This window comes from Eurypyga helias, unplaced genomic scaffold, assembly GCF_000690775.1.
Source record: "Eurypyga helias isolate BGI_N326 unplaced genomic scaffold, ASM69077v1 scaffold11248, whole genome shotgun sequence".
Classification (NCBI taxonomy): Eukaryota; Metazoa; Chordata; class Aves; order Eurypygiformes; family Eurypygidae; genus Eurypyga; species Eurypyga helias.
This window is the reverse complement of record NW_010266295.1, coordinates 24,890-50,494: the sequence shown is the minus strand read 5'-3', so window position 1 is coordinate 50,494 and position 25,605 is coordinate 24,890. Positions and strand designations below refer to the sequence as shown.

Below are 25,605 nucleotides of genomic sequence, written 5' to 3'. Positions count from 1 at the left end.
ATCAGAACACACTGATGTATCTTGTCAGACTGCTGTCATTTTGGCTTCTCCACAGGTGACAAGATACAGATAATAACTCCCAATGAATGAATACAGCCTAGAAATGAGAATAATTACTCAGAGAATTACTTACTTTTCACCTCATTTTTTGGTACCTGTAATAGTTACAATCTATACAGTTGACTTTTTTTAGCCTCCTACTCTGGCAGTAAGGGACTTTTAATAATTTCTTTGATTTGTATTTATGTATTTGACCAAACAAAGCAATCCAAACCTACCTTTTGACTATTCCAATTTGCAACTGTGTTTTAATCTATAAAAGTTTCCAGTAGGTAAAGAAAGAATACTATTTGTCAGAATTTACTCCTGGAACAGACATAACTGGGTATAAACTACTGGGTAGTGTATTTCATGTTCTGTCTTGGTATAAGATGCTTGGAGCATTCTGACTGGGGACTTGGGAATGTCCACATTGATGCACAGCTCAAGAACAGACTATTTTGAGAGCTTTTCTTCCTAGTCCTCCATAGGTTCCTGCTTCATAAGATTATTATATAAGATAATTTCAAAGCTGCTGGTTAAACACCATGGAAAACAGTGAAGTCTGCATTTGAAAATACACTGTGAGTCCCTGCTGCATCCTGGACTCTTAGAAGCATATGGCAGTTGGAAACATGGCGAGCTTGAGTAACAAGTCCATTGAGGCACAGCAACTATGAACAAATAGCAAATAGGACCTATCATCCTGCTCTTTTTTATGTGGCAAATACGTGGGAGATGTAAATTTCTAGATGCAGGGGGCATGCAAAGCTCTTCTGCACCTTCCTGTCTCACATCACTGAATTACTGAAGTGCAATCTTGTTGCACCTCAGGGTCAAGTCCATTAAAAAAAAAAAAAAAAAAATCAGTGTATTAGAAAACATTTTTTTACAGAAAAGTATTGTACATTATGTGACATTTCCTTATGGCTGGTACACAAGAACATGTAGGTAGCAATTCGGATTTATGTACCTGGTCAGAGGAATGCACTTTTAACCACCTTGCCCGGAATCATGACCTATATTTAGGTTATCTGAACCTCCATTGCTTACGTAATATATTCCTGTCACAAGAAATTCTCACTGCTAATTATTTACTGAGTATTTTGTAGTGAGATCTGAAACCCCGTCTCAGTTCCAGGCTGGCTCAGAACCATGCTACAGGCTGTTTGATACTGAGGTATCAGCCAGCAGGCTCAGGTGCATCTGCACTGTTCTGCAGTCACTGCAGTTCAGGCGTATCTCTACATGCAAAGTTGACAAAACACCCTCAAGACTAAAGGTTATTTTCAAAATATTAATCTCTTCTTACTTCTCAGCATTAAGCACAACTGAAATTTCCAAAGCATGCCACTGTAGACATGATTAAACAAATTTTAAGCATTAATATTTAGAAAGACACAAGGTGTTATGAAAAAGAACCTAAGCAGCATTTTTACATGGAAACTGAGTGCAAATATTCATAAAAACTGTTTATTCAACTGGCAGTGGTGCAGCACATGAAAGATACAATTCTTTCCTGCTTTCTCTTTCACTTGCAGGCCTGTGTAGCTGGCAAACCAGAGTCAGGTCTTCAAACTCAAGGTCTCCGTAATGATGTCACGGTTACATTACACACACGCCTAGAATTCACAGATGCCAAGTTTTCCTATTACTAGGAAAAAAACCCCAAAACCCTCTCCTAAAGTAAAAAGAAGATCAAGGAACACAGTGAACCCTGCTAAGCATATAGTCAGATGTTTGCAGAAAAGCTGCAGCAGCCATGACATGGTAGATGCCCATTAGCCCTGGCTCATCTGTGAAACAGTAGCAAACAGGGTAAACTGCTTTTGGTGCAAAGGAAAATAAATTGACTTTCTTCAGTAAGCATTTGATTTAGCTTGCTTTCCTAAAACTTCAGAACACTCACAGATGTAGTGATTTCACCTCCAGTTGCAGAGTGTAATTTCCTAAATCATGACGCCTGCTAAGAAGTGGAGTCACAACTTGCCTGTGGCTGCCCTACTTTTCTAGCCACAATAATGTTTAAAATTAGAGCCCAGATTTTGTGCCTTGGTCAGACAGGGGCCGAGTTTAATGTGTGAGAGGCAGTGTCTTGTAACGAGGGGGGTGGGTACTCTGAATGGACAGTGAACGTCTAGCCCTGTGCATAGTACTGGGCCAAATGCGTGACGTGCGTGTGCCAAGAGTTCAAAAGAAACCAGGGTTGTAAGGCAGAAATACCCAGATTTTATTCAGCTCAAGGCCAGAAAAAGTCTGCTAGGCTTGCTTTACATTCTACTAATTTCAAGGGTTTAAAAAGCTAGATATTCATATTAACATCCTGTAGTCTTGAATTTCTCACACAGCTGCTCGTGGGTTGGTTTGGTATATTTTCCCTGAAGCCTGTGGCACATTCTACTATGCGCAAGAAGCAACTTCCTTGTTGGTTTTGGCTTTTTTTTTTTTTAAAAACAGATGCAGCCATATCACAGGAACTGCATAGGCAACTGTACAGTTGATGACGATAAGGGGATTTCATCCAAATATGTGAATCTGTCCAAAAAATTTGTCTCCAGTGCCCCAAAACCTTACTATATGCAATGAAAATCTTTCACCAGTGCCCATCTCAGCTGATTTTAAGCTGAAATATTTTTGCTTTGTTTGAAGTTGTTTAAACCACTTAAAAGAAGGTTGTTAGGAGCCAGAAGATATAATTCTGCCTGTTTTAAAATATTTTTCAGCATAGTGAAAAGATATAATAAAGTCATACTTTGGACCTGCAATTTAAAATGTGTGGGTGAAGGATTAGGAAAGGGAGAGTCATTCTATAAAAGAATATAAAAGAATAGCCTTCTGCTATGCAAGTTTGCCAAAATTTCATCAAGTCACATGTCCCTGGAAAATATCTCTTGGCAGATAGCCAGTAGAGACTTCTGTCCTGTCCACCAAGGACGTTCCGTCTGGATAGAGATGTCCCTGCCAAACTGAGCATGTGCAATCCATTCAGAAGAATTAGGTATGCTTTGCTCTAGGAAGAACAAAATCCCTTTGCAACTCTTCCTTGCAGCTGCAAGAAACTATGGTGTGGAGAAGGAAGACAAAAACCAGGGTGAGAAGTATGACTATTGAGGTTTTTTGTCTGTGATTTTTTTTCTGTTGTAGAAAGTCAGGTAGGAAAGACCCGAGGGAGGGAGCAGCCATAGTGGAATGGAGGAGGGTAAGACAAGGCAGTGATAAAAACCGAGCAGAAACAAATGTGAGGGAAGAACAGGACTACAGCACCTGGCATGACAGAGGTGGGAGACTAAGTGAAACCAGCAATTACATAAGATTTGCAGGAAACAGTAAGTTCTGAAAACTCCAATATAAGAGAGAACAGCAAAAGGTGAAATCCAGATGTTACTTAAAAAGAGACTGAGAATGACACACTTTTTCCCCCAGGTAACCCCTGCCTCATATTAGATAGTTGCTGCTTTGGCTCTGAATTGGGACTAAATGCCAAGTGGGACTCTATATTGCAAAAATAAGAATCTATATTAAGCTGAGGTAATGGATGATAGAGTAATGGAGTACTACAATGGCAGCAACGGAGAGACAAGACTGTCTTTTATAAGATAAAGTAGAATTCTACTCTGGGAAAAGTCTTTTGAACTCCATCTTTACCTCACTTTCATCTGTGGTAGCAGTGCTACTCAATTTAGTTGCGTGTCATCTGAAACATGCACAGCACCCTACAACTGGGGAAACATCTGTGAATTCTTAGTGTTACAACTGCCTTTGAAATGAACTGCGATGTCAGAGGTAAAAACTCTGACAATCCTGAAAAATCAGGCACAAGGTGTCTTGTGTTCGGTGATCAACAACTACTGTTGTTGTATCTAAGACTTCTAGCTGTAATAGTTACAACAGTGCCTATCACTGATGAGTGAAAAAACTCATCAGCAATTGTGAAGTGTTTAGATTGGTGAAAGCACTCTAAATGCAATTAATTATTTTATATTCAGTGCTTGGTTTAGCTTCTTAAATAGGTTTAAGCCATATACAAGATAAAAAGATATAAAAACAGGAATAATTTGCTGTATAGAAGATTCCAATTAAGCTTAATTGTAACATTCTATGACACCCAAGTAACCGTTATTTCAAACTTATTCTTTTAATATGACTTATGGGATGCAACTAGAACAGGAACATACTTCATCAGATAAACTGCAAAGGAAAGAAAGGCAAAACCACTATTTTATTCATTAGAATTAGGTGATTAGTTGTAAGGGACAAACGGAAGTCCTCATTCTTAGTATTTATCGAATATGAGCCACAAATATGAACAGTAACTTTTGTACAGATTGAATTAGCATGTAATTCATTGAAAAATTCTGCCTGTACTTTCAAAAATCATGCTAGACATGCCTCATGCTTTTCATCCTCATAGTGATTCTGAATCTCAAAAGTAAGAAAAAAAAAAAGGATGGGGGGAAAATGTTTGCTACTTCACAGTAGTGTCATTCTTCCCTTACATCTGAAGTATTTTTCCATCTTTGTAATCTCTATTTATATTTTATGTTAGCAAATTAAAGTTGTGACATTTCCTAAATAATGTTAATGATAATATCACTGAACCCTGAAAATTTATTCCTCAAACATTACAACTAAATTTCTGACAGTAAGCAAGTAAATATAATGAACAGATGCTGGATTATGTAGATATTTAACTTCAGAGGAACAGAAATAATTACCTTTCAGTATCTCCACTGGCTGCGTCCCCTGCTCTCTGTAGAAGAAAAACAAATAGTATTAAGCACAACTAAAGACTGTATGCTTCCCTGGTGCACTCGACAGGGTGGTGTCTGCAGCGAAAGAAGTCACAGAAGTAAACCACAGTAGTCATTCTGTAACTCTAAGGTAAAGGAAATGGAAAATCTATTTCAATTTCTAACTAAATGTTATTTCACAGTGAAGATCATATTTAAAACAACTTGTAACAGCACTTGTAAAATAGTTTCAACTTCTGTATAATTGTGATCAAAGCTCTTTAAAATAAGAAGGGAGCTAATACGCTGTGAGAATGTCCATGTTTGCAAAAATGTCAATATTTGAAAGGGAGTGTTTTAAGTGTAAAAGAAAAATATTACAATATAGAATACAGAATTTCAGAAGAACAAACTACAGAGGATTTTAAGAACAATGATGAACCTGTCATCAAAACTTTCTTTAATACTTATTCCTATAAAGCTATACCTAACTTGATTTACTACACTGGTTATCGCTTTGAGGTTTGGAAATGAACATGTCTTTTAGTAGTAACTGATTCAGGATTACAAATAACATTTTCAGGCTGTTTTTGTTACTTTAAACCCAGTTTTATGATGGAAAACTTTTCCCACAGGTAATAAAACAGTTTCTCATCTTGGAATTACAAAATGTACATTTTAAAATTAATATGTATTTGTTTCTCAGTGCAGAAATCTGCACTTGAAAAATCTTTGACTATATGCTTTCTGAATATCGAATAGGAAACATTACTTTTTTTAAAGTCTAATATTGGTGTTTTCATATCACTACTTTAGGCACACTGTAAGATATTTAGTCAGACACGTCTTCAGAGAACAGTTACAAAACTGAACTGCATGTTACACATGTGCAAGACAGGAAGTCTGCTGGGGCTGTTTAACCACATGGGCTCTAACCCTGGTGTACTCTAACACCATGCATTTCTAAGGAAATTTTAAAATGTTCAGGGGACAAACATGCATTTTTCCAGTCCCTCCTTCACATATCCCCTGCTGTATCCATATACAGAGCCATTTATCATCTTTTACCATGTTATTTCTACTATAGACAATAGATGACTTGCCACATGAAGCAGGCGAAAAAACCCTTAAGTGATCAAGTTAGCCTGATAACAACTAAAAGTTTCAAGAGGATTGATGATACCACAGTATCCAAATATCAATATTGAATATTGATATTTGAATATCTATATTCAAATATCTCAGGAGTCTTGTCTGTCACCTGCTTGCACCTCATAAGATTAGACTAATTATCTACCCTAAGATCAGAAAGACATTTTCCCTGCAGCAGGACCATGTAGATGACTACATGAATACTTTTTCTTCTTTTCTCTTAGGCCTTCCTGTTATCCAAAGTGTTCCTCATGTGCAAAGTAGAATCAGCCTGCCGCCGGAACACGGTGAACATACAGTGGGATAATTAATGGCAAAGATGTATTTCCAAACTGTCAAGTACGCAAAGGTGCTGACAGGCTACATAAAGTCAAAAGTGGATCACTAAATCAGTACATGAAGTTTCATGATGATCATTGTAATGAATGATCACAGGCCTGAAAACGGAAGAATGTGAAGCACTCTTCCTGAGGTTGCAGCTGGTACATTCCGTGACATGCTTGGGTTTTGAATGAAATGTTGCCACACAAACCCACATTCAAGCTGGAGAGTATGTCATGGGAAAACTGCCTACAGTACAACATAAATGGCAGGCACTTAAAAGTTTTCACTTATAGAGGTTTTCCTGTCTCTCATCTTGCACAATAATTATGAATTAGGATGCTACATTAATCTATGAATTAGGATGCTACATAAAAGTAGCTTTTGTTACTGCACGTAATACTATTTGCTACCAAAAAAATGTGCTTTTTACTTGTTCCGGTAACTGATTCAGGTAAAATATCCTAGCAAATGTGAGTATCGGAGATGGTTACTGTTCAGATGAGATTATTTTAGCTGATGAAAAGTAATGAAATGGTGCCCTTACACTTAAAGCAGAGAGTTCTCCTACATGCCATGCTGCAGCCAGGCAAAGGTAGAAGCTCCACTTGAGTGACTGAGTACACAAAAGTATAACACACTTTCCTGAGTGCTCTAAACAACTTAACCCTCCTCAGACCACACTGAAATCTAGTCTGAAGAACCTACAAAAATGAAAATAGAGCATCTAGAAATATTAATATTTTCTTGAAGCAGACTGTAAGAGATGGAGGCACACATCTACAGCAAAATATCTGTTTGAAGAGCTTCCGTAAAATCCTGCATAATAAATATCAGATTGCTGCTGCTGCTAATGCCCGATTAAATATGAATGAACCAATCTGATCATCCCTGAGAATACCGTGGACAGCCTAGTAAAATACTGCGTGGCCAACCAAGTAAAAGAGCCTGGTTCTTTTCTTGCTGTAAAACACAGCAGCATTACGCATGAGACTGCTATAAAAATAAAATTTATTCATACTAGAAGGCTCAAAGATTTTCTCATATCCCTCTGCCTTCGAGTGTTACTAATTTTAGCAACTAAAATTGGGAAAAATAATTTAGTTATTTAAAGCGTTTCCCCTTCTATTTCTTGATTAGTGGAAGCCTTTCTTTCCTAAAACTGCCCTCAAACTTAAAGCAAAGCATTTCCCAAATCAGGGTTTATTCACTTACCCCAAATGGGACTCATCTCACACTCCTTTCCCTGACAAAGCTAAAATAACCCTCCTTGTTCCCACTGGGCTAGACATATATATAGACTGTCTGTATAACTACAGAGAGGGAGAAAATAGTTGATGTGAGTACTTGGAAGGTATTTGTTTTAAATATAATTACAATGCTAGCAACAGAAAACATTTATGACCTTGTAAGTTTTTATCAATACTTTATTAGAGAAAAATCTCTGCCCCTGACCGACTCACCAATGACATACGTATTATTACCAGGATTGAAGTATGAACACTCGGGATTACTGCAGATTTACATACATGTGCACATGTATGGAGATACATATACACGTACAAAAAAGATGTGGACAGGCTGGAGAGGGTCCAGAGATGGGCCACAAAGATGATCCAAGGACTGGGAAGCCTGCTGTGTGAGGAAAGGCTGAGAGAACTGGGTGTGTTCAGCCTTGAGAAAAGAAGGCTTAGGGGAGACCTTATCGCCATGCTCCAGCATTTAAAGGGCAGCAACAAATAAGATAGAGACTCCCTTTTTACAAGGAGTCACACGGAGAAGATGAGGGATAGTGGTACAAGCTACTCCTGGGGAGATTCCAATTGGAAAAGAGGAAAACTTTTCGCAATGAGAACAATCAAACATTGGGATAGTCTCCCCAGGGAAGGGGTGAATTCCCCAACATTGGGCACCTTTAAGATTCGGCCGGATGAAGCCTGGGCTGTGCTTTTGTCTAGACTGTGCTTTTGCCAAAGAAGGCTGGATCAGGTGATCCCTGAGGTCCCTTCCCACCTGCTATTCTATGAATGTATGATGTATGACCTTTTATTTGACTGAATTTTTACCCCAAAGAAGCTATTGGAGTACAATCTAGTTGCCAGCTTGAAACGCCATTGTTATAAAAGTATTTCTGGTAGCATATATGGAAAAACCACACACTAGCAATTTGATACACGTGCACATATAGCTATAATTAATTTCCTTGTGTAACTAATTACATGCACAGATTCAATACTGATAATACTTACAGGAGGTAGCCAGCTATCTGCAATTTCAGCAACCTTATATATAATTCATTTGAGCAGTTACTTCTTAACAGTGTTATATTCCTGATATTTGGGGAAAAAAATTGCCTTATCCTAGTTTCCAAACGAAAACTTTACTTCATCTCACTAAAAGGCCACTTTCATGACTAGTAGACATGTGGGAGGCTCAGGAGGCACAAGTCTTGTCATGCTGTCACAGAGTATAAAGCACAAATTCTGTGAAATTCAGGTCACTGGCACCTATCAGCCTTCTTTAGAATCAGCTTCATATTTATGTAGCTCTAGGGATGGATTTTAGTGGATCTACTTCCGACTTACACAAGCAGAAATGAAAGGACAATAAGGTCTATACGGTCTAAGAAGCAGATCCAATGATCCTCTCCCAAAGCAAATCCTGACGAAACCCCTATTTATGCTGAAATTTCTATAAATAACTGATAAGCAAACCCAGGATTTCATAATGAAAACAAATATTTTCTCTGAAGAAGTAAGTAAATCACATAAATCACAGAAAACAAGAGAACCCTGAATGGCAGAGATAGTGTGGAAACATTTAAAAGTCACTGGTTATGTTGTTTATGAGTGGAAGAGACTGGAATAGTTGGTAATGAGACAAGAAAAGAATGAAAGTGAGAGATACTAATCTCAAAGGTCAAAAGCAATACATTAATCCATCTAGATATGTTGTTTGTTAGAGGCTACAAGGGTTCTTTTACCTTCATTATAAAGTTCTTCTACACTCAGATATTGAATTACCTCCAAAAATGATTTCTTCTCCTGCTTCCTTAACTCACATATCCATTATCCTAAGCATTTCTTTACATTATGTTTGTTCAAAAGTGAAAGAGTAGCCCTGTTGCCAGAGGCTTTTCTTATCTGTCTAGCTCAGTGAGCTGATGCTTAACCTATTCAAATGCACTTGCAAAATTATTATGCTCAGCTAAAAATGAAAGCAGCCTTTGAGGTTTTTCTTCAACTCAGTCTCGTTGAGGGGAGAGATAATAGAGGCAGGAAATAATCTCGTGAAAGCTACATCCATGTAGAGTTCAGAGATACTCAATTTTTATGCTGAAAAAACCCAAGATGTAAGGTGAAAAATTAACTAAAGACAGAAGAAAAATATCCACTCAGAATTTTTAATTTTATGATAAATTTTTAACATTATCTCAGCACATAGGCAACAGTGAAAGCAGCAGAATTTTTAACAGAATGGAAGTTCCCTTTCTGGAAAAAGGTTACTTCCAAAGGAGAAGCTATCCAGATTATACAGGAGGCTAAAAAAGGTATTCTAAAAGAGTGTCTAAAGGAAGACTGCTCCGTGACTAACACAGTTTATCTCATGAAGTAAAGCAAAAAATAGTCCAAAAGGACAAATCATAATGGCTAAACTGTATTTTATGTTGACCAAAGCCTACTTTTGTCTTCAACAACCCACTCTTAAATTAAGGGAAATAAAAGAAATCTAAAGGTGGTTTAATCTGAATGTCAAAGGTGTGAAAAATAAACAAACAAACAAAAAAATCTCCCCCACTCCCTCCCAAAAAACCCCAATCAGCCCAACAAAAGGGCCTTCTTTTAATTAAAAACTAAGAATAAATACTGCCTTCCAAAGAAATGGGTGCCAGGAGGTTTGTCTAAGAAAACCTGCACATTAACCTGTTAATATATTTGTTTTCTCTGAAACTCTTACTTTTTTTAGAACAGACAACAGATACGATTTTGGTGCAGAAAGCTAATTAGAACTACTGAGTTCTAATCAGCAATCATTCCGTGTTGTTTACTAGCAATGTTAATTTTATACAAGATGTGTAGCAGCTGAAGTGGACGTACACTTGAAGTATCCCCTGAAGTTTAGAGAATAGAAATTTATTTTTTCATCACAGAAAAATTACAAGGTAGAATTTAATTCCATTTAATAGGAGGTACAGTGAAGTTTTAGAGACTTCACATGAAAAACAATGCAGTTCTTCCCAAGGTAGAAAGCATTAAGAGCCCTAATACAGTTGGAAATGCAAGCACATGAAACTATGTTGTTAGAGATGGAATGTATTTCTAACTGCAACTTTCCACTGTCACAAAGAACAACCGTTTTCTTGCCATTTCTTTCTCCTCACTGTAAATAGGTGATTTTACAGAAATCAAGGACAACCATAGTTGTCCCTTTATTTTCCCTTGTACTGTAAAATGCCTTTTCCCTCTTGAATTGTTTATAGATTAATGGATAGTGTAGTTTAGAGAATCATATCTGAACAGAACTGTGAAGAAGTATGTTAGTGGACATTGCTACTGAAGGATCTTACAGCACTGGCTAGACATTTGTCTGCTCAAGCCTTCACGTACACAGTCCTGGTGCAGTACAAATGCAAAATAATCTTATCGTACAATCTGTACAACTGGACAGAACCAGTTTGAAGCTACAGAAGCCAAAAAGACTTGTATTAGCTCCTATGAGCCCCTAAATTCCACATAATCATAGTGATTTCTCAACACACCTGCAAGGTAGGGAGAGATTACAGATACTTAAATCAAAAGCAAAGATAGAATTTATTCAGCAGTTCAGAAAGGAAATAAAACTCTGACAAAAGTAATTCTCATCCTTGACACTTAGCACAGCTTGGTTTCTTCCTGCAAAACCATGAAGGAAGAAACAAAATATAGGCACTTTTCCTACAAAATTGGCACTAGAAGACTCCTCCTTCAGTCATATGGAGCTGAATACACATGATTCTCTCAGACTATCTTAATTATTTTACTTATCATAGTAGCAATGAGACTGCCTATCATCCAAAAATGTGTCTGGAACATCTGGCACATCCCAGCATGCGTGCGTTACAGAATAAAACCGATCTACACTGGTTTTGCACACACTTTAGTTCCCAGCATGTACCATTAAACTTTATGTCATTTGTCAGGCCGCCTTCTGCAGCTCCAAGAATTTAAATAGCATTTACATCACTCTGTGCTAAAAGGCATGCATTACCAACTTTCTGTGATGAGCAGGAAGAAAATAAAAAGCAAGTTAAGCACGTGCAGTGAAACAACGACAAACTGTAAACTACTATAATGCTTCAAATTATCTTTAAAATAAAAAGTGATTACTGCCATAACATTCTCGATGACTACCCTAAAGCAGCCATGGTTTCTCTCTTACTATATATGAATACTGACATGAAAGAACCTATCTTAAAATTCATTAAAACTTAGTCTCTTCTACACACTTAATTCTAATTCACAAAAAAAATTAGAAGATTCAATAGTTTATAATTCCAATTTCTTAATATATCATACTACAAAGCACATTACTCAATTAACTGTGTAGATAATAGGACCAGAACATTTATCACCAACTAAAAACAGATGAGAGATGATTACCTTATTTGAGAATTTAATGAGCTTCAGAACTTGGTGCAAATCTGAGGCAGTAAAGCCACAATGCTGAACACAAAGTGGATTTTCAGACCAGGTCTGGAATAAAAACTTCAATATTCTTTTTAGACAGAAGCTGGTTCTCATCGTGCAAAATGGAACTGATCAGCAGGGAACGTACATTTTTTTTTTTAATCCTGAACATTACTTGAATGGAAAACACTCTCCATTTTTAAAGACTTGTATTTAGTTTTATAGTGAAAAATGCAAAATGAAAATTTTCTCATGTACTTCTGGTCTACTCTGCAGGAGTCCCACCTGATAAGTTAATTGGCTTCAGAATCAGTTCTGATAATACAAAATAAAAACATATTTGGATTTTAACTCCATTCTTGTAAGCCCAGAGTCCACGCCAATAGTGTATTTCAGCAATGGATATACTTTTGTGATATTTACATATGCCTCACTATTTAGGCTTAATCTGGTAAACAATGTCCCTTCAGAAGTGAAGCATTAGTAAGCATAGGAAGTTATGTTCTAAGAAATATTCTATTGATTAATAATTAATAATTACAGCCTTGTTAATTGTAATTGACTCTTCCTCAGATTCTGTGACATGCATCACGGAATTGCATAGAACTAAATTAAAGCTATAAATATATCCTGAAAGGGGCAGTGTTTCTTGACAGCAGGATTTTACTGCAACAGAGCTTTATGCATCATGTTATACCCTGGGCATACTGCCAATATTGCATTACCTAAATATCCATTTTATATAGTAACTCTGCATCCTCACAGCAACTTATGAAATCAGTCTAATTGTTTAATTTTAGGTTCCAAATCAACATCCATCCAAAGCATTAATCTAGTGGTGAATCTATGCAACTGCCAATTTTATAAAACTTCTTACGTCTGTGTCTGTTAATTTAAACTACTGTTAATTAAGTGCCTATTTTTTTAGTACATATTTATGTAAGTGTTTAGAAAATAAAGCAATGGTTAAGTGATGTTGTGTATCCCAATTTCTCCTTCCATCATGCCATACTTGTTTGCTTACAAGATGCTATCACCTTCCATTTACTAAAGACAATTAAGATCTTATTTAACACTATGATCTCCATTTTACAAAGCATTTATCTGGGTTGAAATTGTGATCTATATCCAAAAGTTGTTCAGGGTGTGTGTTAAGTGTAGATGAATTTATGGAAATTTGATTATAACAGTTCTGCAGTTTTAACTTTCATAAAAAACCCCAAACCCAACCACAGAAAAAAAAAAGCAGTTTTATCACTGATAGTACTGCTATCAGAAAAAAAGAACACAGAGTAGAAGCAGGGAAAAGGTAAGCAGTCCTCAGACAAATTATCTTTTGTTCTTTTTAATATGAAAGTAGCAAAACCTGGTTTATGGTAATTTGGTCAGGTAACCTTAGAGGTATCTTCTTTTTACCAATGTTAGTCTTATAGAATGAATCCTTGACAGAATGAAATCTCATTATCCAAGTGAGTAAATATATTAAAAATGCTTATGAAAAACCTGGTAACACCTTTAGGTATTGAAGAAATGAGACGAGCTACCTAACACCTGAATTTCTACCTGGGAACACAGCTATCTTATTTTTCTCTTCCTTTCCGATATCAAAATGCTATTAAATGTTCTTTGATCTTTAAAAATTTCATTCTGGATAGCTGTCTGTCAGGATAGATATGCCAAACAATTTTCTGCTTCACTCCTCAGAATTCTTTCAGTATTCAAAGTGGAAAGATGTTGTTAATTCGAATGATTCTGTACTGGCAAGAACCCACAATACCTGTGTCAGCAACTCTTGTATATCTGTCGACTCAGTTCCTCTTGTATATTTATAAGGCAGTTGACTAAGTGCCTGAGATATTCTGATTCCTGTGACTACATCCTGAAGGTCTGCAAAGGTCTGTCTCTAAGATGCTCAGAAAATTTATGGTGACAAAAGAATTGATACCACTCTGACAGTCCATGAATAATCATTTTACATGTGTCCTCCTCTGTAATTACTGTACATCATAATAAAGTTTATGCAAGAGGTATGGCACTGACATTTTGCGTAGACCAACCACTGCATGTAATGTTATCTCCCCCCATGATACTGCATTTTTCCAGTTTCCTGCATTTCCTTCAGACACTTTACAGTTGACATATGTAATTATTTTTTAAATACCTATTATATTATAATACAATATCATATTACTAGTTTATCATGTCTGTTTCAAATAGTTGCATTTCTTTGAATACGCAATGAAAGCCACAGAATGAAAAACTGCTCCTAGTCACCGTGACCTCCAAATAGGGCACAGTTGGCAAAAATAATTTAAACCTGCATATTACAATAATGCAGACCTTTAAGACAAAATAATTTTTCTACGATGTGCAACTGGTTGTTTTGCTGTATGGAGTGATTTGCAAACTGCCATACAGAACACAAAGCTCGTAAAATGATAAGGAAATCATGCAAGGTAATACATCTTCAGTTCTGACATCATGGTGAATACACGGCATATTAATCTTCAAGAGAAATAACCCTTTTATTTTTGAAAGAGCATCCACTTCAGGACTATCAACTTCTGACTATCTTGGTGAGAGCCGTACATTGCCCGAATTCTGCCTCTTTCTACCTTCCCCTGAAGTTATGACTTCTGTCATGGCTAGGCCAGAAGGGGAATAGAACTAATTCAATGTGGTTATTTTCTAACAAACTCTGAGTGTTAAATTCAGGTTTAATTGAATTAAACAACAACTTTCATCTTGAATATCCCAGGAAATTTATTTTGCCTTGGAACTTTAAACTGAGGTTGCATTGATGATGAAAAATAAGTCATGGTACAACAGCCCTGACTGTGGGAACTTAACCAACAACTACCATTATGCAAAGGATGCAACTAGCACCTTACCCTACATGACTCATTTCCCTTTCTTCGTAAGTCAGGTGAGTCAACAGTAAATCATCACTCTTCCAAAAATTAAAACTGTTGATTCATCTTCCAAGTTATGAAACATTATAAGAATTTTATCGTTCCTCCTAGTAAACTAGCTACTAATTTTCTCTCTGGGTTTGAAATCCTTTTCCTTGACTTTGATCCTGATAATGTCCATAAGCGTTTATGGACAGAATAAACATCTCCCGCTAAGCAATCACATGACATGATTTAAAAACTACATGATTTTCTCTGAAGCTGGGGAAAAAGACCTTCCACCATTCCAAAAGCACTAACTTCAAGTGTCATAGGAAAGGGAAACAAATTTCCTGAAGACAGAAGAAAAGTATATGATCTTTGGACTATCAAATGCTGACAGCTTGCAGCAACAGAGATGAATCACTGGCTATATTTCACTCCCAAGGTGAACCTTCTCAGACTTGATGTGAATACAGTCATCTCCTAAGATTTGGCTCAGAGAAACAGCAAGTAAAATCCCCAAATGCAACAAAGACCGAAGAACCTTTCTACAAGTCCTACTTTTCACTTAGATCTTTCTGAGTGGAAATCCATCATGATTAGAAAATAAACACCTTTGAAAACTTCCACATGAAATGTGAGGAGGAAATGGGCTTTTTTTTAGTAAAAAATTGCCATGAAGATACTAAGGTTTGAGCCAAAAATACTTTGAAAATACTACTTTGTATCATGAGAATGGAGCAGTCCTCTCCTGTATGGCAAGACCATAAATAAAATTTAAGAGTGCCTCTATAAAAGGCAGTATGCACATACAAAGCATGAACAGTGAGGACTGATGTCTGAAAGGCTATGGATTATTTCAGGACATCCAAATCAGTACAGCAAAATTCTGCACTAGCCAATAGTCATGAGAACCTGCTGTTCTTTCACGGTGGCTACAAGAACTGGCTGGTCATTCATCCAATGATTTATATTGTCTCCATAGTTTTTTCATCCAAATTATTTCCTATATTATCAGTATTCACTAGATTCAGTGAGACTGAGTAATTAAGAGCACTATTTTACTTAAAGCATATGCTATCAAATTGTCCTTGCCTTGCATTTTTCCATTCTGTCTAGACTGTTCATATGTGAAAGCTATTGCAATACTGACGGTAAGCAATCTTCTTGGATTATAAAATACAACATTAAGACATAAAGTAGAAAAATGTGCCTTTATACGTGCATCAATCCTAAAAGGAAAACATTGTAGTGTTTTCCATGTATGTTATCTAATAAGGTTTTTTGTTATGTACTTACGTGATACAGTGGAACGGTATTGTTTTCTGCTAGCGAGAAGTTCAAGATATCTTGCTGCCCAGGTTCAAGCCTAACATTAATAGTAGATGTCAGTACAGATGGACTAATAGGGTAGTTTGGACTGCTTGAGGTTTTGCCCTTTTTTCTTGACCTACGACCTGTGTCCCTTTTGTTGTCCTTTTGTGCCAAAGGCTCTTCTTGGATAACCAGTATCTTGTCATCACTCAGATACCGCAGGAGCGAATTCTCAGAGTCAGTTGTTGGAGGGAAAAAAAGAAAAAAGAAACATTAGGAAGAGGAAACAAACTGCTGGGTCTGGCTGCATCTGTGTGGTCAGTCTGGTTAATTCCCCACTTCATCAGAGGCTCTTTACTCTGCACACACACTTCCTCGTACCAAAGTTCCAATCAAGAGCAAACTAGGCATTTGGCACAAAACCGAGGTGCAGAAAAGATGGTGGGGCATGCCCAGGTCCTTGCATGACAGACAGTATGAAGGTAGCTATTGCAGGTGAAAGTGGGCATAGGCATGAAACACTGGGAAATTGAATCAAGCAGGGGGCAGCTCTGGAACCATTCCAGAGACAAGGATTGTAATTTCCAGGAACCTGATAAACTGGAATAACGGTTTTAAGGAGGTGTGCAGTATACTTGGGCACAGTTTCAAAATCTGAACTGGCCAGGCAACAATTCTGAGGAAAGGGATCTGTCTGAAACACAACCTAAACATAAATCAACAGATTTGGAATAAAGCAGAAAAGGCTTGTGCCTTAAATGCACTTTATTTTCTCTTGGAATGGAAGATTACTGAAAAAGATAGTTTAAAAAATCTGTATTCATTTTCAAGAGTATCACTCAACTTTGTCATTTTATAAGTAGTCAACTTGACCTCCTCTCAGCTACCCATGCTGTGTCTAAAAGATTCTGAAAAAATAGTATTTATTTCGGCATCTATAACAATTGGCATAAGAATAAACATATTTGCATATTTGGAAAATACTCTTTTGAATGATAGTATTTTTTTTTAGCAGAGGAAAAAAAGGAAAAAAAGGAACTTTGCTATTATCATGGAGTCACCATCCCTGGATGTGTTTAAGAGACGGGTGGGTGAGGTGCTGAGAGATATGGTTTAGTGGCAGACAGATACGGTTGGACTGGATGATCTCTAAGGTCTTGTCCAACCTAGTGATTCTATGATTCTATGATTCTTCCAAAATTCCTAACTCCTACTGGAATCAATAGAAATTTATATGACTAGGAATTTATATGACTGCTGGTCTGAACAGTGGCAGCACAATTGCTGATTCTGGTTTCAAATGTTCATTTGTACTAATCAAAATGCGTGTCAAAGGACATTACCGTACATCTGTAACAGCACTTACTGTTTTCTAGAAATGTGGAGGTTAAGAACTGCTATTAAGATACATCTGACTCTTGTAAGTCTTTTTATATTGATTTATATTTATATTCTCCATGGCACTCAAGAAAAATAGATTTGGTTCCTGTGATAGGATCTTCATGTTTTTTAAGTAATTAAAAAAAAAAAAAAAAGTTAGAAAAAAAGAATTGGAGAACAGCAGCTAAAAAAAAATACTCACCTCTGCTTCCCCTCTTGTACATGTTTTGTTCTTTTGACTCCCCTATCCAACTGTACTCAGCAGGCATAGAAACAGGCCTTAAATCTCCTGGAAACAATTCAAGATAAACCAATATAATTTTTGAAGACTATAAATAGAATGCTGTAGAGTAAGTAATGCCTATAAATTATAGGCATGTCATGACCCTTCAGTGCAATCCTTTTTGTCAGCACTTAAACATTATTAAAGCTGTAGCATTCGGGATGAATTAAACACTGTATATGCTGGATTCTCCTCTTCATTATACGGATCTGAAGGAAAGTACCACTGGCTTTGGTGAAATCACTTGTAAATGTAAAGCAGACTACAAATTTATTTTTAAACCCTGTTCTGTAAAAACTAACCCACTCAGTAAATAAGTGTTTTGGAATAAAGAGAGAAGCCGTTTTTAAACAGCAAAATATGCTTTAGTAAAACTAGAAAGACTATTAATGCAGATAGACTATGACATATCTGTCAGTTAAACAGTAAAACCTATCTGACCTGGAAAAAACACACAGTGAGTAATGAGGGGATCTCATATTTTCAAGGAATATTGACTTCAAATACCTTAAAAAGAAAGGTTGGAGTGCAGTTTGCTAACAACAACAAAAGGATTCGGACATTAGGGTTTTAATTAATATGATTTTATGGCACTGTGGTTGTAAGATACTAATGTGCATTAGTCATTCCCTACTACAGTATCAGTAGAACACTGGTAGCAGGCCATTAAACGAGGAATACTACAGAACTGGCTATAAAGCATTAGCACTTTGCCCTTGTCAGTGTGCATTGTTATCACAAAACACAAAAACACACCCTCTAGATTATGGGTTAAATTCTGTCTGACCCATACAGCCAAAGATTCTTTTTTCCGTATGCCAGCTGTCTAAATTTAGTGTGTTTCTTTAACACGCTGGCAAATTTTTTTAAAGTAGTCTGCTACTGTTCTGTTTTTAGGATAATTATAGAATTTAAATGTGAACAAGAGTTTCTTTTTCATTATCAATTTCCCAAGGTTGATTAGAATGACAAAGTATTTTCTGTAGAACAGGTGTATGCTAATATAGTTTTTTATTCACCATTCTTCCAAAGTACAGCTTTTTAGCTACCTAAATGGTAAGAGGATTTAAGAACAAACAGGTATACAAGACAAATATGCTTCTGGATAACATGATTTCCTGAAAATTGAAGTGGTAACATATATCTAGGGTACTGAGATTTTTCCCGTATTACACTTCCGCTTATACCTCAAAATTTAGTGTATAATTGTGTGGAATATGTAGTTTCCCTTTCCCCCTAACAGTTGAAACTACCTTTAACTACAAATCTATTCTTCAACTCCTAATCTCAAATTTGGATTTAATTCTGGTAAATCCATGGCAGAAATTTCTGCACTGTGGTTTGTGTGAGTCCTAGCAATAATGAAAGTGTTTGCTCAACCATGAAAGAATTCAGAGGTTTTATTTTCCTTACTTTGCCCAGGGCTATGTGGATCCAGAATCACACAGGTGCTTATTGGATCTACCATAAATCATGTCTTTCCGCTGTAAGATGTATCATCACTCTGGTGGTTCAAATGTAAATCTTTAAGTCAAAAAGTACTACTACAGTAGATCAAAATTTGGATGTGGAAGTCTGTTAACTAACAGATTAATTTAACCTGTAGTTTACAAAATTCTGCTTTAACAAAGGCACATTCCTGAGACTTTAAAATCAAATTACTTGCAGATTGTCAAAGTTACAGATCACATCCATCATAAACACAAGAAAAATCTTGTGTATTACTGATATCAGGCAAAGAGCCCAATATTTTAGGTCATCATGCAGCATGAATTTATGAAAGCAAGCCAAATACATCCATCTGGCTCCAATTTTAATCACAGTTAAGATCTATCTTTCATTCTAATTTATTATAAAATGATGTCACTTATCAAGGAGAAAATGACTGAGTATTACAAGTCTTCAGATGGAATCCTACTCTTCAGCATTACAGCTCTTTCAAGCATTGAGCATATGGCTGTACAAGTTACTAAAAATATCCTACATATAACAGCAATCTATTAAAATTTCCCTATTCTGAAAAGGTAGTGTATATATATAGATATACATGATCCTGTCCATTTTACAATTGGTATATTGACATTTTTACCATAAATCCAGCTGAAATTAGTAAAATTTAAAAACAGGACAAAGTTCTGTTTAGTTGATAAACACAGGCTAAGATTTCTTTCAAACTATTAGAATGACAAAACCGGAACAACACTTCCAAAAGGGATGTCCTTTGTTAGGAAAGTCTAGCTACACTGAATTATCACTCTCTAGCTGTGGTGAGCTATCACTGCAGCTTGACATAATTTGAAGTATCCTTGCAACTTTTAATTTTCAGACCCGAGTTCTACCTCCTCAGCTCTCAAAGCAGTAGGTGAAATTACTTAATTGTCTCTGGTGAGACCCCACCTGGAGTGCTGCGTCCAGCTCCGAGGCCCAATATCAGAAGGATATCGACTGGTTGGACCAAGACCAGAGGAGGCCACGAAGATGCTCAGAGGCCTGGAGCACCTCTGCTGTGGGGACAGGCTGAGAGAGTTGGGGGTGTTCAGCCTGGAGAAGAGAAGGCTCCGGGGAGACCTTATAGCACCTTCCAGTACCTGAAGGGGCTACAAGGAAGCTGGGGGGGACTTTTTATAAGGGCCTGTAGTGACAGGACAAGGGGTAACAGGTTTAAATTGAAAGTGGGGAGGTTTAGATTGGATATCAGGAAGAAGTTCTTCCCGGAGGGGGTGGTGAGGCCCTGGGCCAGGTTGCCCAGAGAAGCTGTGGATGGCCCATCCCTGGAAGTGTCCAAGGCCAGGCTGGATGAGGCTTGGAGCAACCTGGTCTAGTGCAAGGTGTCCCTGCCCATGGCAGGGGTGTTGGAACTGTGTGATCTTTAAGGTCCATTCCAACCCAAACCATACTATATTTCTATGATTTATTGCCAAAAGGAAATTGCTTGTACCCCTTAACTATCAAAATCTGTTTTCCCATCTGGAGCTGCCAGTTGCCTCTTTTCTAACATCTGTGGTGGTAAGAACACCTCAGTCTGTGAACAGGGAAGAGAAACCCACACCATCTCTAAATACTAACAGCTGAAAGAAGTGTGGGAAACTACATTTAATAACATCCATGGTGTCAAAGCTGGCACCAGAGACTAACCAGTTATATGGCAGATCTACAGAATCAGTGCCTGGAGTGCTTGAAGTTATTTCTTTTTTTTTTCCCCACTGTGTTCCATTACAGCTGTTATTGGATCTGCCACTACAATTGCCTTTGGTATTATCTCCATTGAACTGCAGCAGGTTTTCATTACCTGTGTTCTTCACAGACACATTTTTCTTTACTACTCTGAAGGAGTTGTCATTGCTTTCTTGGAGGCTTAAAAATAATGTCATTTTCAAAATCAGATGTAATTAACAGTTTTTAAGAAAAGTCTTTCATCTTAAGTCTGTAAACTTCAGAAAAATAACTTACTGCCTTGAAAATAAAACCACTGCAAATATATGGAAATATACCACTATATTTCAGTAGTATTCTTCTAAAATTCACCAAGCACTGACCAAATCGGTTTTTACAGATAAACCAAGAAAAAGTTCCATCAATTTCTTTTGAGCAATGCCTTTTACATAGATACATATTATCATATACAAACACACACAGTTTGCCTACCTGTACACCCATATGGATTTACATACACACAAGATTTTTATATAAAACCAGAGTATATTATTTTTTAAGAGCATCTTAGGTGTTTAAGCAGTCCCCATTCTAAGATTTTGAAATGTATTTCTAGCATTAACAATGCACTGCAGGATACTGCTCATGTAATTATATCCATTTAATACAGCGCTGAATTTTGGAGGGCCTGATATTTTATAGATACTTTTATACCACCAGTCAGTCTTTTCAGGACCTCCCCTGAAGCTTAATTGTCCAGAACACTGCAAGTGAAGTAACCTCCAAGAGCTTGTGAATGAAACTGCATAAAAACAAGATGCTAGTTATCGAAATATTATGAACTTATGTCTCATTCAAAATTTTAAGTGTGCACTGCAGAACAAATAACTTACACACTCCTGATCACAAATGTTAGCTTGAAATTATACCAAATATCCCTTCACATAAACTTTTGCCTAGTATCAGAGCCAACATGTTACGGTCTAAGAATGAGAGATATTTGGGGGTGTTGCAGCGTTAATAGCAGCATTTGTAAACCTGGTCAGTTTTGAAAGGTTAAAGAAATCAAGCCTACCGTGAGTGGGTGTTTTTTCTCTTCTCCGCACTCCTGTAGCTCTGCTTCTCTCATACTCAGAGCCCACAGGGTGGGCTTCACCTTCAATTAAAGTGTAGTATTTCCCACTTTCATGCTCCAGAAAATAGCTTGGAGACTCAGAGCCTTTCATTCCAGACTTCCCAAATTTGCTGATGTCATCACAGGACATTATTCCAATTTCATCCCTAAAAACAGTAAACTAGATTATTGTGGAGAAATTAACCATTTTAGGAAAAAACTGACATGTACAACTCTCCCAAACACTACAATAAGTCCCATAATTGAAGTGTTGTATGTGTGAACTTTCATAAAAGTGGTGCAATTCAACAAATTTTAATTAATGAAATCATCATTCAGTTCCATTTTAACTACAAGGCAAAGGTAGTTATTCAGGAGTTTTCTAGTTTTTGAGAGGGAGCATAAGGATTTGGTATAATATGGGAAGGTAAGAGTTTCCCTTGCAGAAATGCCTGCTTTACACTAAGACACAAGTAGTCACATAAAAGTAAATAAACCTAAATGATTAAAGGCTTCTGTAAATGCACTCTTGGTTTAGGGCTAAACCCCGGTTTTGCTCAACTGGTATCTAGCTAAGTGAAAGTTAAGTCTCACAAAACACTGATATGTTGCCTAATGTATTCCTAGCTCTTAATTTTAGTAAATATTTAGTTTGATTATGGGGCTTTTTGTTTGTTTCTTTGGTTTTGTTAGTCTAGTGAAATTAAAGTGTAAAGTTTTATTTGTCAAAACCCCAGATTCATTAGCATGTAAATACCTGGGGCCATAAAGTCCTGACATAGGAGACAGAATGAAAACATCCTGGAGTGCCGAGTTCTCCAGTTTTGAAGATAAGCCCATTGTACTTGTTGGTGTTGTAGAACTGCTTGTTGGACTGGTTGGAATTACAGGCTGTAAAAAACAAACAAAAAAAACCCACAGAAGTAATAAATTAATGTTTTCTCCACTACAAGGAAAACCAAAGTCAATATGTATTGTTTGAGGAATCTTGACCTCTTTTTTTGGATCAGTCATTGTTTTGAACTACTGTTCCAAAAAGGTGTCTACTGAAACACTGTTTTACCAAAGAGGTAAAGACTAGTTATGAGAGAAACTGATAAAAGACCAGTAATGAAATTAATTTAAAAGCCATCTCATGGAAAAATCTGAGACTCGGAATTGAAATATGATTTTTAACCAACTGAAAATCAGTTCTATGGGGATAATAAATTATAATTTTGTATTAAATGCCATTAATACAAAAATTAATTACAGAACTCTGGAATACTTGCACTGAATGAAAGTGTTCATAACCATAATGATGGCTTCAGTAGAAGATTCATTGTTACTAAGAACAGAATACCTAGATTTTCTGAAGAAAACAGAATGTATAGCAATCTATTGTTTATTTTTTTGCTGAAACCATAGGCATGATGATTGTATGGTTCTATGGTGACTAGCAATTAAATCTAAATTAACCTAAGCAATATATGTGAACATCATAAATATGAAGAGTATTAATAAAGTCAGGGTGTCTTTTTGGATTTTTGCTTTTTTTAATTTTTAAATGGAGTGAAACACAATTTTTATACTCCAGTGCCATAGGAAAGCTCAAGTTAATGCCTATAAGGACTACAACCAAATATTCTGTGCAGGTTACAAAGATATGTACACAAAGAACATTTCTCAATGAAGGTACAATCTGTGTTTATACTCAATAAATTGATTTTTTTAAATTCAGTATTATTGTTTAGATTACTTATATGAAAAAGTCCATTCAGATACAAAATTGTGCTTGAAGAGATATAACCAATTTCCTACTGGCAGAAGGAAAACACAGTAACCTAGAAATTGGATGAAAGCTATGAAGACCAATTATAATTTTTTTCTTAATGCAATGTTTTCTATCTTCTGGAGATAATCACTGAAATTATTTTTATGCTATTCAACAAATATTCCTAAGTGCCAACACCCGATGTTTTTTCATGACAATATCGGTCTGCACGGGGGCCCAGATTGCACTACTCTTCTATGCTTATTGTTAAGCTTCTTATACTCTGATCAAATGGTTTAGGTTTCTTTCATATTATCAATATAAATAAGTAAGAAGCAACTGCCAAAGACAAGGATCATTCACCACTTACTTTCTCATATGTTGGGAAATTAGGGCCTACCATCTTATACACAATTATCGACCAGTACATTTAGAATGCTACCATTATTTCTGCAGTTTGGTGCGGCAGTAACCCCCAATTTATCTGCAACTGGAGATAGTTTTCCACGGGTGAAAACATAAATTATCACCATCACAGAAAGATGAGCCAAAACTCCAGTTCAGAATCAGAAAAGAAATTCACAGAGTGGAAGGGGTTGGAAGGGACCCCTAGAGATCATCTAGTCCCACGCCCTGCCAGGGCAGGGTCACCTGGAGTAGATCACACAGGAACAAGTCCAGGGGCTTTGGAAAGTCTCCAGAGAAGGAGACTCCCCCACCTCTCTGGGCAGCCTGTTCCATGCTCTGGCACCCTCACAGGGAAGAAGGGTTTCCTCATGGTGAGGTTGAACCTTCTGTTCTCCAGTTTATGGCCATTGCCCCTCGTCCTGTCACTGGACACCACTGAGAAGAGCCTGGCCCCATCCTCCTGACACCCCCCCTTTAGATATGGATAAGCACTGATAAGATCCCCCCTCAGTCTCCTCTTCTCCAGCTGAACAGCCCCAGCTCTCCCAGCCTTTCCTCATGTGGCAGGTGCTCCAGGCCCTTCATCATCTCAGTGGCCCTGCGCTGAACCTATAACAAGACTCTTGTGACTAATTTATTTTCAATGGCTGTATATTCAGCAGTTGTCAAGGTTACAGGTTAGTCAATGAAGTTGACAGAAGTTGGAAATAGGAAAAAGTGGTGGGGAAAGATATGATCGTTCAAATTTGCCACCTAAGAGGGTGATAGCCATGCTATTGCTGATAGATTTTTTAACAATATAACCTTATAGAAATGTAATCTTTTTTGCTTCAATTTAATTCAGTTAATGTCCTACCCATCCCAGAAAGTGAGAACTTTCCTTTTCCTTCTTCTTTAAATTTTTCATTATTTTTTACTTTCTGAATACTATCTGTTTCCCTTTATTGTGGCTAGAAAACAAGAAAACACCTTCTTCTTCCCTTATAGGTCTTGTTTTCTAAAACACTAATGAACTGTGTACCTGTGCTTTCTCCAGCTGATTACACTAGGTGTACCCAGTGTATACTAGTACCCAGCTGAGACTGTACTAATACAGAATAAAGCACAATAATTATTTCACTTATCTTGTGTTTTATATTCCTATTTATGTCTCTCAGTCAGGTATTTCAATTCCTCCTAACATGACATTCAGCTTTTGTTTACTGTAATTTCCACATTATTTGGAATTATTGTCATATTACTCAATTTCTACATTCTTTAAAACTGCACCAGGTTATTTCAAAGCATACCTTACACCTGCCTCTCTCTCATTTCCTTACATCTTTACAGATTTTGGTAGTTTTTTAAACTAATTTTTAATCACCAGCCAAGACTCCATTGCATTTTAACCCCCCACCC

At 36.8% G+C, this 25,605-nt stretch overlaps 1 protein-coding gene across 1 annotated transcript in view; it reads right to left on the bottom strand.

Annotated features, from left to right (window-relative positions):
• The window catches only part of LOC104513602 (connector enhancer of kinase suppressor of ras 2-like), a gene marked incomplete at its 5' end in the record, with an annotated part of 82,315 nt that overhangs the window by 34,447 nt on the left and 22,263 nt on the right, over positions 1-25,605 (bottom strand). Inside the window, 5 exons of the mRNA XM_010157018.1 lie at positions 16,102-16,347; positions 16,990-16,994; positions 17,699-17,785; positions 22,008-22,213; positions 22,804-22,937. Of these exons, the coding sequence (XP_010155320.1) occupies positions 16,102-16,347; positions 16,990-16,994; positions 17,699-17,785; positions 22,008-22,213; positions 22,804-22,937 (678 nt within the window). The remainder of the gene's footprint in view (positions 1-16,101; positions 16,348-16,989; positions 16,995-17,698; positions 17,786-22,007; positions 22,214-22,803; positions 22,938-25,605) is intronic.